General features: G+C 49.8%; 1 protein-coding gene across 1 annotated transcript; it reads right to left on the reverse strand.

Annotated features, from left to right (window-relative positions):
- Nucleotides 1-281: 281 nt before the first annotated feature.
- Nucleotides 282-12,990, reverse strand: TMEM119 (transmembrane protein 119). Its single transcript, XM_005298570.4, has 2 exons — nt 12,644-12,990; nt 282-2,539 (listed from the first exon to the last, which is right to left on the reverse strand). Exon 2 carries the CDS (start codon nt 2,522-2,524, stop codon nt 1,616-1,618), a length of 909 nt encoding a protein of 302 aa, XP_005298627.2. The 5' UTR covers nt 2,525-2,539; nt 12,644-12,990; the 3' UTR covers nt 282-1,615.
- Nucleotides 12,991-13,236: the final 246 nt, after the last annotated feature.

Below are 13,236 nucleotides of genomic sequence, written 5' to 3' on the forward strand. Positions count from 1 at the left end.
GTACTGGACAGTCTAAGGGGACTGTCTGTGACTCCCTGGTAAGACTTATGTGAACTCCTGGAGCACTTTACTGGCTTGGTGAAATCTAATTACAGAACATGCCACCAGTTTGGGGTGACTGCCCTGTTTTTGACATTCTACCCTGAAGTAGGCACTCATGGTTGTGAACTACTCCAGAGAGGGCGACAGGGGCTTCTAAGCAACCCCATAAAACAAATATCCAATAACCAAACTAACAAATCACCCTCCTCATTTTCGAGGCCACAGAAACAAAACAAATCTGCATAGAAAATTTCTTTATTAATAATGGTGGAAAAGGGAGGCAAGAAAAAAAAAAAAAATTGCAAACAGGAATTTTCTTGTTTAAGAAATGAGTGGAATGTTGGCATAAAACTTAAAAGCTAACTTCTGACCATTACATTTCTCTTTCTCCCCCCTCCATTACCTAGTATCTTTAGTCAAGTTGTCATGGTTGTGTTTTTTTAATGGAAACCCTGAGTAAAATATATTTCTGTGAGTCATATTAACATCTTTATGGAACAGTTAATCAGTGGATATAAGAAGCTTACTCTTTTTAATCTAGAATAATTATTATACACTGCAACAAAATATGGAGGCCAAAGAAAACAACTGTAAAACTCTATCAGTTGTGGAAGTCTACAAAGAGCTGCAGGTTCCCTCTTACGGTCCTTTGAAGATTAGAATGTTTGAAAAAAATATTACAGAAGGTCATAAATATCGGTAAAGCCTTTCTGATGCCAGACGAAAAGTCTGAGGTTATGTTTGAAAACAAGATTCTTCACACCAGATGGAATGACATGGTCCAGCTGCCCATTATATGAAGCACACTCCTCTTTTCAGACTAGTCGAGAGGGCGAGGTCCGAAAATCCCATCTAGAGTCACTCACGCCACACACACAATTTCTTTTCCAGCCAAAGTCCTCCATCAAATAGTATAAAAATGAATTAGAAAAATAACATTTGCAAGAAAGCCAGCAACAGCTTATTTTACAGAGAACAAAGAATTGCCTGGAAATTCTTCTGGAACTGTATGTTGACCCTAATGGATAAAGCCCTAGATTTCCCACCAAGTAGAGTTCAAATCCATAGATGTTCACACAGTTTTTATTCAGGCAAAAACTCCCATTGATTTCCCCTAGATACCTGGGTAAGGACCCACAAGATTTGCGCCATATAAATGACTGGTCCTACCATATATAATTAAAGGCCACTATTCGAGACAGGCTTAAGCCCCAACATTTCATTCCAGATCTGTCACTCACCCTGAAAGCTAGGTCATGGATTCTGATCAAGCCCACCTCTAACCACTACATATGTACTTACTGTAAGTGAGAGCTACTAAGCAATTACACAGTAACTGAACGGTCTGTTAATGTAAAACACAGTGTACTAAACCGAATATGTTTTGATATTAGAGCTGGGCACCATGGCTGGTATAACGACAGGGGTATCTATCGTGCCCACTTAATAGAAAAATAGCCGTGGCATGTTGAATCAATTTCCGAATCAATAACGTGGTCAGCTGATGAATGGTGATTGTCCATTGCTTTAGCGTTGTTCAGGAGCGAAGGTCCATTTGTCTCGCTCTCCTGCATTAGACACCCGGAGCACAGGCATCAGGAGCCGCTGGAACACACACATCTTGCTTCTCACCTTCAGGGGTTTGCATGACGGGATCGGCAGCCCCGGGGCATTCTTTGAGCTCTTCTGGTGAGGACTCATTGGCCTGCTCCACGTGCTGAACTTCCTCAATGGAGGGAGGTTCTTCTCCTTTGGCCTCCGTTTCTGCTGTGCAATTTGGAGCGGGCGTCTCTTTGGCTGGTTCAGCTTTCTCCTGGGGAGCGGCCTGTTCTTTGGAAACACACTCCGCTGTTAGTTTGTCGTCCTCCACTTTGGTCCCTTCCTCCTCTTCTTTTGGGGGCTTATCCTCTATTTTGGTCCCATCTCCATTCGCCATGCAGACCTTGGCTGGGGATTTCAAGTTCTGGGCAGCGGCCAATATATCAGCTTGCAGCTGCTTGGAGGAGTCCACGGGCTCCTCCGGGTGCGTCTCAGGAGCCTTTTCAGGAACTTCACTGAAAGCTTTGGCACCCCCCGACCGGTCACTCTGGTCCACGTACTTCTTCTTCGGAAACGACGACGGGTAATAGGCAGAGGCCTTGTGTTTCTGCCGCACGATGACGGCTGCACATACAATGAAGAGCAGCACAAAAACTAAGGACCCTACCACAATGATTAGCAGCATGTACTCTTTAAAGAAGTTCACAATCCTCTCGAAGATGTTGATCGAAGTCAAGGTGCCATTGACAAAGTTCACAGCAGTAGTCCCGGCTGTAGGATTCACCCCCAAATTCACACTCGCAGAGGAGGGGATGGAGGCACCCGGATTGTCTCCACTCCCACTATTATCATCCAGGACAGTCGCATGGATGCGTGTCGATCGCGTGATGCACAGAGGTGCCATGAGCATAAGGAGCACACAGACCGTAGCTGGAGCAGCCATTTCCCAGACCGGAATCTGCCACGAACAGAAAGAAAACAGGGACAAGTTAGTATCTGGCCTGGGCAAAGTTCTGGTGCATGGTCTGAGGTGCCTGGGAGTTGTGACAATGGTCAATGAACAATGACAATGAGTTGTGGTATGGTGTGTGCTTCTGGGTAAAGGAACGAACAAAGGGTGTGACCTGGCAGGTGGCTTCGCTTTTCATGCCCTTGATTTTGTGGTTTGTGTCAGTTACGTTGCTTGTGTCGCAACCCTGACTGCTTCTCAACAACCAACCATTCAGGTGTATTCATTTCCTAGGTTTATTTTAATGCTTTAAATGGGGGGTGGGTAGTTTGCGGGAGGGGCGCAGTAGGTCCATCTCTCCGCTACGTTTGATGTAGCTAGAGTATGGTGGGGTTTTATTTTGGGACATGGGTCTTTAAGAGAGAGTGGTCACCAGTAAAATAAGAGGGCTTCCAAGGAGAAATTTCAGCCACAGCCCAATTTCAGAGACTTTCTATTAAAAATGTATGAAGAGAAACCCAACGAAACCCTGCCCAAAAAACTCAAAGGACATAAAACTAACCCGGAGTGAAATTTCACATGGATTAGCCTCAGGCTTTTGGAGAGAAACAGGAATTTATGCTCCACTGTCAACCCACATTAAGACGTAACCTTAACAATGGAATGGCTATCAGGTCCCTCTAGAACAAACGACAGAGAAAGGGTGGGAAACGGAGCTCTCAGGACATGATTGCTTTAAACATCAGCCAGAGCTTCAGGATACGGTGCAGAGAGAGAAGCCAGAGGAAGAAGCTGCATTTCTTGAGCTGTCTTTCTTAGCTGGACTTTGCGATCAGCCCCCGGCCCTCAGCACCTGCTGATCCTGAGTGTCATTTTCATGATCTTGCAGAACGCACATGGCTACTGTTGATATTTCAGTGCACCCCCTGCCCATGACCTCCACACCGCTAGCTACATCACAAGCTTTTTTATTGTTCATGTTGCATAGATGTACTGCCCGTAGGAAACTGCCAATGATAAAGAGCAAATACTGCGTATGACAGACGCCACAGCAGAGTCGTGGCAATGGGACTCCTGCCCCTCGCCAGAGCCGAGTTCAGATCCATCCAAAATCTCTTACCCAACTAGCTCCAAATCCTCTACTCCGTTTTGCCTCCTTTTTTCGTATGGACGACGACTGGGGCCAATTTTCAGGAGCGCCGCTCCGATTTGCACCTCCAAGAAAGCGGGGCTGGGCTTCAACCCTTCAGCCCATTGACCAAGCTGTCTGGAACTTCCCCAGCCCATGTTACTGCCACCCACTGACTAGCAACGACATTCGGCCAGTGGAAATGCGTGACCGTCAGAAGATGCAACACCACCACCAAGCCCAAGGAATCTCGCAATGGAGACCGCCACAGCATCGTTAACTCAGCCCCGTGTGCCTGGCGTTTTCTAACCATGTGGCCCTCTGCTAGGAGGAAGCCTCCCAGCCCACCAGTAAACAGGTTGCACAGTTTAAGCAGTGGTTTGACGCAAGACCTCCAAGCACATTGTATCCTGCTTCCTTGACAAGGCCCCTGTTCTGGAGGTTACGACCCCCTGGAACTTGCAGTGACCTGTCGGGCTATTTCTCAAACCCACCATTAACGAGGGGAATGGCTGGGAGGCTGATGCTATGCAGCTCTCACTAGACCCTGGGAAGCTCGGTGTGTTCTAGCAGCTATAAAGATATTTCTGGTGGAAACCAGACCTGGCAATAAATTACTTTAAGCGCCGTGGGGCCTGGGCGTGTCTCACAACAGAAAGTGCATTTGCAAAAGATAACACAGAAGCGCACCCCAGGAAACTGACAAATAATTCCCGCTTGCTTATTTTCATGGGGAAGAAGCGTATGCTGCGCTCCCCCGTCGATTACAGCTCTTCCCAGCCATGCGCTGCAAACTCCTTTACCAAGCAGAAGCCAGAGGGGGAAGCCAGGAGGCCAGGCTCTTTAAATAGTAGCGTGTGTGGTGCGTTTGCAGCTCGAGGGACTCTGGGGGGTCCCTGGGCCCTGAAAGGATGGAGCCCTGGGAGAGCTGTCTGTGGCCAGGCACTGGCTAGGTTAGGAGCCTGCCACACTGCGCCATGTGTGTCTGGGTGGTAGGGGCCCCAATGCACACCTGCCCATCCGTGGGTTTAGTCAGGGGCCCCTTTAACTAATCCCATGGCAGCAGACCATGCCTTCCCTTGCTGGCAGGCCTTGAAAAGGGGTGTCTTGACCTCCAGGCTGCTAGGCTAAAGTATGCTTGACTGGTTGCTCTTGCCATATAATTGGGCAGAACACGTGGCTGGTCATAACACCAGTGGATGGCGCCGAAGGACTGGATTTATCACCCACCCTCGAGGTCTTAAAGTGGTCCAGAAAAAGTGGAGGAGTATCTTAATCTGGGAGCAGCAGTGCCCCTACAGCGAACCAGCTCAATATAAAACACCCTTTTTATTGCCACGTCTGCAACCCCTTAAGGATTCCCCTCTCCTCTCCCACAACACACACCCCACCCTGCCATAGGACACTCTTTCTCGGGACAATTTTCAATAACAACATCCAAGAGTCCCAACATGCAGCTTGCACAGCGTTGGCTGGTCACATCAATCATCGAGTCAGGGGCCACAAGCAAATGCCAATGACTAATAATGTATTAATAATAAACTCCAACGTTCACACAGCCCTGGCTGGCTGGCTCAGAAACCTTTCCATCAGGGAACACGACCACCATGTGACGTCCGCAGTTACCCAACATGGAGTAAGCTGCACATTTTGAATATTTGCAGTGCACTGCTGGAGAGCTGTTCGCTTTGGCCTGGCACAGAGCCCATAGCTCATTTAAAATCTGCAAAGGGGGCATTGTGCTCGAGTGTATTTCACTGACAGCATCAGATTCTGCTGCTCCTCCTTGTCACTGACTAGCACCTTACTCTGTGAGAAGCTCACCTGAAATCAGACAGTCAACAGGTAGCAAAAATAGGGAGGGAATTTCACAAAGGAATTCCTGAATATTTGCATATCACCAATACAAGAATTTTGCAATCTGTTCACCTATCGCATTGGTTATAGCTGGGGTTCTCAAACTGGGGGTCGGGACCCCTCAAGGGGTCACGAGGTATTACATGGGGGATCACGAGCTGTCAGCCTGCACCCCAAATCCTGCTTTGCCTCCAGCATTTATAATGGTGTTAAATATATAAAAACATGTTTTTAATTTATAAGGGGGGGTCGCACTCAGAGGCTAGCTATGTGAAAAGGGTCACTAGTACAAAAGTTTGAGACCCACTGGGTTATAGGGATACTGAACCAATAAGATCAGATCCATCTCCATAGAAACGTGTCTGATCTAGCCATTAAAGACACTTTTAAAAAAATGTTATTTATTCAATGAACCCAAATGGAGTGAAAATTAGGGTGTGTTTTTTTAAAATTAATGTCTGAGACAAAATTGCATTTACTGAAACAAATTTGCTGGCAAGACTATTAAAAGGAGGCAGCATACATTATCATATTCAAAGCAGACACAGTAGCTACCGGGCAGCCCCTTTTAAAAGTTTAATGGTATTGCTTTTGCCATTTCTTTCCAAAATAAGGAAAGCACGTTGATTATTTTCGGTCCCGAGTTACTTGCCAAGTTTGATTTCCTAAAGAAAAACCAGCCCGAACTTTGATTTCATTTTTGTGATTGCAAAGAAGCATCGTAAAGTGCAACATTCCATCTGTTTTACGCTGACGTACTTGAAAAACAGATGAAAAACAGATGAAATGATTTTTTCCCCTTCGTGTTATTTATAAATGCACTGCTGGGGTGGGAGTGCTGCGCGCCAAGATCCTGGCGCAAGCAACATTAGTTTGGCTGATTAATAAATTCCTGAAACCTGAGGTTGACAATGGAAACTTTGAACAGACTGAACTACAGAAGAGCAAACGTGCAGCTCCACTAATCCAGCCCACGCTTTGTTTACTAATTGTTAGAGCCACGTGTGTAGCTGGAACAATGGTGCAACGATCAGCAGCCTCAGGCCTGGTTAGAAACAGATTCAGACAATGATTGAACTCCCCTCGGACATGATTGCTGTGACTAGTCCCAAGATGGTACCACTCGGGGAACATCCACTGCAAGTTTCTGCTACCCTGCCCCTCATCCCTTGGCTAGCGAGACCGCGCCAGCTGGAGCTCATTCAAGTTTGCAAGGCCACGAGTCAGGACAGCACTTACCCACGTGCTAAGGTTCATCCTATTCAGGAGAGCACTTAAACACCCGCTTAACTTTAACATGCACTTAAGTCCCATTGAATTAAGTTGTGCTGCACTGACTAGGGATGTTTTCACTAGGCGCTAACCAGCTCACTTCACATATTCTATCATTTATTACACTTGACACAAATGGGTGTGAAAAACACATTTCAGCTGGATGGGAGAAACTGAGTCAGGAGCTTTTGGGGCTAAGCTCAGATTTCTGGAAGCGTTTGCTGAATTGCTGCCTGCGCGACCTCTTTCATGCCAACGGAGAGCCAGAGCCCAGTCCGGAATAGTGCTGGGTTTGAAGTGTGGCTTTCTGCGAGTTTGGAAAGCGTGAGAAGAGCAACAAAAGAAACGGAGGACAAAACCACAGCAGTAATTTTAAGTGGAGTGTAACGTGGGTGCTGGAAGATGTGAGCTGCACATAGGAGCACGGTCAGCTCCAGATAATTCACTGTTGGAAGAGAGATCACAGCCAGCTCCCTCCTCTGCCAAAACTCCAGGCCCCGAGAAGAGAGGAGAAGAAACTCTCAGTTCTATCAGGGGCAGAAATGGGACTTCTGTCCAGATGGCCCTTTTCAAATGGGTTGCTTTGGGGTAGCGCTGCTGCCCCAGCCAAGGCGAAGTTTTCTCCACTGCAAATGTTGTGATTTCCTATTAGATGGTTACTGAAAGCTGGGGGGTGATTTAGCATGCCAGGCTTCAAACCTGGGATGGAATTAGTGGAAGCAATTCTGCCTGCAGCTCCTTGCAAGGTCACTCACACAGCTCCTGGGAGAGCTGGTTTGCTTTAATAAAAACCTAGTGGAAGCGTCACCCATTCTTTGAGTTGATCCACATTAAAGGACAGGGACAATTTACACAAAGGTTTCCCCTCCCCACACGCAATCCCTCTCCTAAGTTAGCAGGCGTTGCAGGGCTAGAAGGAGAGATTCTCATGCATTTAGGATTGCCCAGACCTCCAGAGCACTGTGGTCAGCACAACCCAGATTGGTACCTAAGAGGGACAGAGATGTTTGCAGGCTCCCCGCTACCAGCTCCACGAGCAAGATCTTCCCAATGACCAACACTCCAGATTAGCACCTACTGGGCAGGGAGAATGGCCCCAGATGCCCCTATAATGCCTCGGTTGCCACGATCCTCGCTACGAACAGCATTTCAGACAGCCCCGGAGAAACAAACCACCAGCAGGACCACTTACATATATTACATCTATTGATCCAGTGGAGGACAAGAGGGTAATGTTTGCCAGGTGCCTCTGAGAGCAGGGACTTTTGCTGTCTTGACCCTGTGTGCCTTGAACAGAGGCATTACAGGAAGATCTGGCAGGTTCAGCAAACAAAGGCTGCCAGTGCCCCACACTCTTCATCAGGAATGATGTAAAATAAGATGCAAGATGCACTTATGTTTTTCCATTTGTCTAGAGGAAATGAGGCTGTGCCCAGCAGAGAAGGACATTACACACGACCTTGGGCAGTTCTTTAATCATAGAATATCAGGATTGGAAGGGACCTCAGGAGGTCATCTAGTCCAACCCCCTGCTCAAAGCAGGACCAAGCCCCAGACAGATTTTTGCCCCAGATCCCTAAGTGGCCCCCTCAAGGATTGAACTCACAACCCTGGGTTTAGCAGGCCAATGCTCAAACCACTGAGCTCAAGTTATGTTTCCCTGTGGGCACGGGGGGTATATTAGAGCGATAACAAAGACCGTTTCCCAGCTTTGTTGCTGACTTGCTGCCCTGTAGAATCTCTGCATTACATCAGTAGAAGTGGTGCAACAGGGACGGGATGGCGTAGGGTATTGGTAACAGGGCACAGATAGTAACCAAATGCCGCCGCATCTGCCGGCCCTTGGACCAGCCTGTGTGAAGTGAGTTGTGAGTCTCGGTTCCGTGACCAGAGTGACTAGTACAAACGGCCTTTTCGTTGGTAAATCAGTGCAGGAGGCAAAAACCACCACCACAAGCTGCTGGAACCTTGTCTGCACCACACCGATCCCTGGCTAATAGTGCGGGAGCTGTTCTGGGAGCACCATTCCGTTCTCCCAGTCATCTGCCGCTGTTGAGAGCTTAGCCCCTTCATGCTAGAGGCGAGGTTAGCCTGGGGGGTTTCCTGCCCTGCCAGCAAACCCGGATTTCCCTGCAATCACTGAGACAGATATTTGGGCTCGCTAAGTGATGTGCAGTGGTGCTTAGTGAGCGGGGTTACATGTGCATTACCCTGCAGGAGGCAGGAACAGCTCTCGAGGTGTGTGGGGTGTGACCTCAGATCTCCAGGTTGTTCTGCCAAGGCTGTTTCATGGCCTGACTCTGCTGCAGGTCATCGCAACCAACAGCATTTCCCCTTTTGCCCACTCCCGAATTGCATGGGGGTCACTGCACCCTGCCAGTTCATATGGGAGGATCTGGGATGGCAGGACCAGTGTAATGCCCCCACGCCCCCCAGGCAACCAGCTTTAACCCTCGACAGGAAAGACACTCCGGCTGCGGTGAGCAGCTTCTTGCTCTCCAACCAGCATGGGCCGCAAGCCACCGAGGGATGATCAGTGACACGGATAGACCAGAATGGACACCTGCAGCTTCCCTCAGGCAAACCACACAGGGAAGGGGTATTTCTCCCAGACAGGGAGCACACTCTGCCCCGATCTCACCTCTCTCCTAGTCAGGAGGGAATTCTGAGACCATCCAGATCCCAGATAGTTAAATGCTCACCTGTATTGGCCCAAGGACGGGCACATACAGTTCCTCAAGCCCTAGGAGTATCTAGACCAACTCAGCTGGGGTTTCCCCTCCATTGTTACTGCTCCTGTGTTATCCTCCCCCATTCTCTTTGAAGGGATGGATTTAACCTGGGATCAGTGTAATCTAGACAGAGCTACGCAAGCAGACACTCCAACCCACACCTCCGCTCTGCTGTGTTGTCACACCCAGATCTGCAGAGCTCTCATGTGGACAGGCAGGGTGCAAACTAGCATCCTCATGGCTGAGTCAGCCCTCAGCCAACACCTCGCCCAGCTCTCGCCACTGACCCGCTCCTAAAGGAGAAGCGATCACCTGGCTGAACTCACCTGCATTGATCACTAGCAGGCTCAGTGAAAGAGCTCAGAGGAGGGATGGCCCTGGGGTTAGGCTGCTGGCCTGAGGCTCAGGAGATGAGGGTTCATTTCCCAGCTCTCTTGTGCCATCTTAGGGCACTCCCTGCCTCAGTTTCCCCATCTGTAAAATGAAGCTAGTGTCCTCCCTCACAGGGGTGTTATGAGAATAAAGATCTTGAGGTGCCAGAGAAGTAGCTAAAGAACCCACAGCCTTGCTCTGGGTTAGTTTTGCCATTAGCGGTTCTGTTTTTCCCTCTCTGCATGCAATGGGCTACAAAGAGCAGTTGCCTGGCCACCCTGGAGCATGTCCGCGTTCCGTAGACGGGCAGCAGCAGACTTCCTGCCTTCCTTGCCCCAGCAGTCAGCCTGCAGGGAGCCCCCAGGACCCAGCTGCACTCCATTCCCAGGGTGCCCGGCCCCAGTTTCAATACCCCCCACCCCACCCCCTTCGTTTTTTTTTTAAAAAAGCTGATTTTAAACAAAAGAAAACAACAGACGCTTCTCTTTAAAAAAAACCCCACAGTAACTCTCCTCTCTCCCCGAAATCCGGTTCCCCTTCAAACACAGAAAAAAGGACCAGCGTCTCTCCTCTCCCATCTTTGCAAAGAGGCTTTGCAGCTAGCAAGGAGGAAAGGAGCACGTGCTGCTGAGGTCACCCAGGTGCGTGCTGGAGACCAGCTCAAGCTGCAAACTTTGAATCCAGATCGGGTGACCAGAGAGCAAATGTGAAAAATCGGGACGGGGTGGGGGGTAACAGGAGCCTAGATAAGAAAAAGACCCAAAAATCGGGACATCTGGTCCCCCGAAATCCAGATCCCAACTTCTCCAAAGCCAGCCAGGGAGCCGGGGTTTTGTTTTGAAGGCAGAGTCATGGCAAGCAGCTGCTCTAAGGGGCGCTAGGGTCCTTCTTACCTGCTATTACTGGCCTTTTTTATTATTATTAATCAAATTTGTTTATTTTGTGAACACTTGTTGGTTTTGTGACTCCCATGTGGTCGCCTCATCCCCCAGCCCCACCTTCTCCTGGTCCCAGGCGCTGCGCTGCGCCCCTCAACTACACAGCAAAAAAAGCCCCAAGCCTGGACCAACAGGAGAAACGAGGAGGCTAATAATTATTCCCACTTAGCCTTCGTTCACACAGCTTTATAAAGCACTGAGCAAAGCGGAATTAAGGCACTCGACGTGGGCCCAGATCAACATGATGAAACCACCCACACCCTAAATTCAGAGGGAGCTTCACACCCGGAGCTAAACTTTATGGCTTGCCCCACTTCCGCAAAGATAAGGGATATTCTACTCCACGACCCACAGGCCAACAGCCTGCAGTCGTTATTCAGGCAAAACCCCTCTGACTTCACCAGGAGTCTGCGCAGCATGGGCACCACATTCGTCTCACAGCCAGTCTTGCTGCAGCCGACCAGTAGCCCTGAATGGCTTCAATACCACTTCAATTCCATTGTCAGCTCCGTTTGGAGTGAAGTTTTCCTCCCCCCCTGTGTTTAGTTCAGTGCTGGCCTCCCCTCCAAAGGGGGCATTGGTATAGCAGCGAGAAGGCTGCGCAGCGGCAGACCGTGAGTTTACTGGACATCCTGGCTGCAACGAAATTAAGAAGCCATCTAGTAGCCCTGAGCTATGAAGGGAGCAGCGGCAGGTTTCAGCCACTGACGCTTAAAGCAAAGAGAAGGCCGAGCCCCACGTCTCTTCCCCCCGCCTTTAAAATGGCATCCGACTCTGTTCAATGGTTCGCAACGTGCAGCTTGGGCAAAAAGAGAACAGGGGAAAGCTGCAAATTTTTACTCTCTTCCCCTGCCCCCCAAAAACCTGCCTGCACCCAAATTGCTCCCTGTTAGGGGGTCGTCCTTCCCAGCCATCGCACCCCTCAGCACATGCTGCTTGGGCCATGTTCCTTTGACCACAAGAAAGAACGGAGACATGGCCCGCTGAGCGCCCACTGCCTGGGCAGCCCATTTCTCAACCACATTGCCCAGCCAAGCGCCAGAGTGCATTCCCTCCCCTAGCCCTCCTGTGCAAATCCCCAGCACGCTGCCCCCAAACTCCTGTCCAGTCACACCCTATATAGCCCCGAGTCCCATCATCTCCACTTCCAAACTCCTCCCCAGTACTGTAATGTGCCCCCCCAAAAATTTCCCCCGGAACCCCCAGCACATTCCTCTCCCCCCAAACGCCTGCTTCGATCCACAGCAGGGATTTTTAATTGTAAAGCAAAGGAAGCAAATCTAACGCAGTTTTCCTCTGCTTGGCAACCCCCAGCCCACTGAGTTCTGCTCCCTTGATGCAAATGCATATCAGGCCTCTCCCACGCGCACCCTGCTTTGGCCAGGCAAGCTCAGTCTGCTCGCTTCAGTGGCGCTTGAGAACTTCTTGCAAGGGTCCAGAGCTAAGCATCTGGCTCCCTTTGTCTCTCACTGGTCTTCTGCAAGCAACTCCAAGGTGAAATCTTTGCACCACGTATTCCAAACAGACCTCCGCCAGCCGGCCTGTCTAGCTGAGCACAGTCAGCTTGGTTCACAAATGAGCATGAACTCCTAACATCAACACACGGGGGAAAACATACACACATCTCTATGGCAAAGAAACAAACACTCAAACCAGTCCAGGACCGTGCTGCAGCAAAAGCTGCAGTGAGGAGTTTGAAAAAGGAAAGGAGACGGTTGCTGGGGAGGGGGGATCCGATGCAATTGTGTTTGTAGATTAAATATTGTAAAGCGAAGGGAAGGGTCTGAAAGATGGGGGAGTTGCCTGTACTCACCAGCTGCAGGTTAGACAGAGGCTAACGTCTCCCAGCACCCTCCTGCCGGGGGGGTCTGTCTGCAGGGCTTGAGAGAATGTAAAAGCAAAGGGGGAAAGTTTGCTTGTCCTGCACTCCTTGCCCAGTTTCTTCTGGCTCCTTGGGACGGTGTCTATCTGAGCCCAGCCTGGAGCCCTCCTCCTCTGCAGCCTTGAGCTCACTGGCTAGGATCGCTGTGGAGCAGCTTGTTTTCATTAAGGCTGGTTTCATGTGGGGACAAGGGAGGGAGAGAAGAGGGGGCAGGGAGACCCTCAGTGTCTCCCCCGCCTGCTGGCAGCTCCCTCCAAGCTTGGGAAGCCCTGAGCTTTCACTCCCACATCTGCAAAGGGGGGGTGGGTGGGGGGCAGGCAGAGGCAGGGAGCTTGTTCTTTACTGGAGATCTGGCAAAGGCGAAGCCCGAGCCCCATCAAAGCTGCAGCCCCAGACAAAAGCAATCTGGGGAGAGTTTTGTCTTTCATTCCTTCCAGCAAATCTCTCTCGCCCGTAGTGCCCCTTCATTAACCACCACGATAGAACAGGAATCAAACGCCCTTTCACAGCCCCACTATTGAACT

Source organism: Chrysemys picta, chromosome 15, assembly GCF_011386835.1.
Source record: "Chrysemys picta bellii isolate R12L10 chromosome 15, ASM1138683v2, whole genome shotgun sequence".
Lineage (NCBI taxonomy): Eukaryota > Metazoa > Chordata > Testudines > Emydidae > Chrysemys > Chrysemys picta.

Excerpts from the sequence above, each read along its gene's own strand:
- TMEM119 (XM_005298570.4), bottom strand. The coding sequence starts at position 2,524 with ATGGCTGCTCCAGCTACGGTCTGTGTGCTCCTTATGCTCATGGCACCT.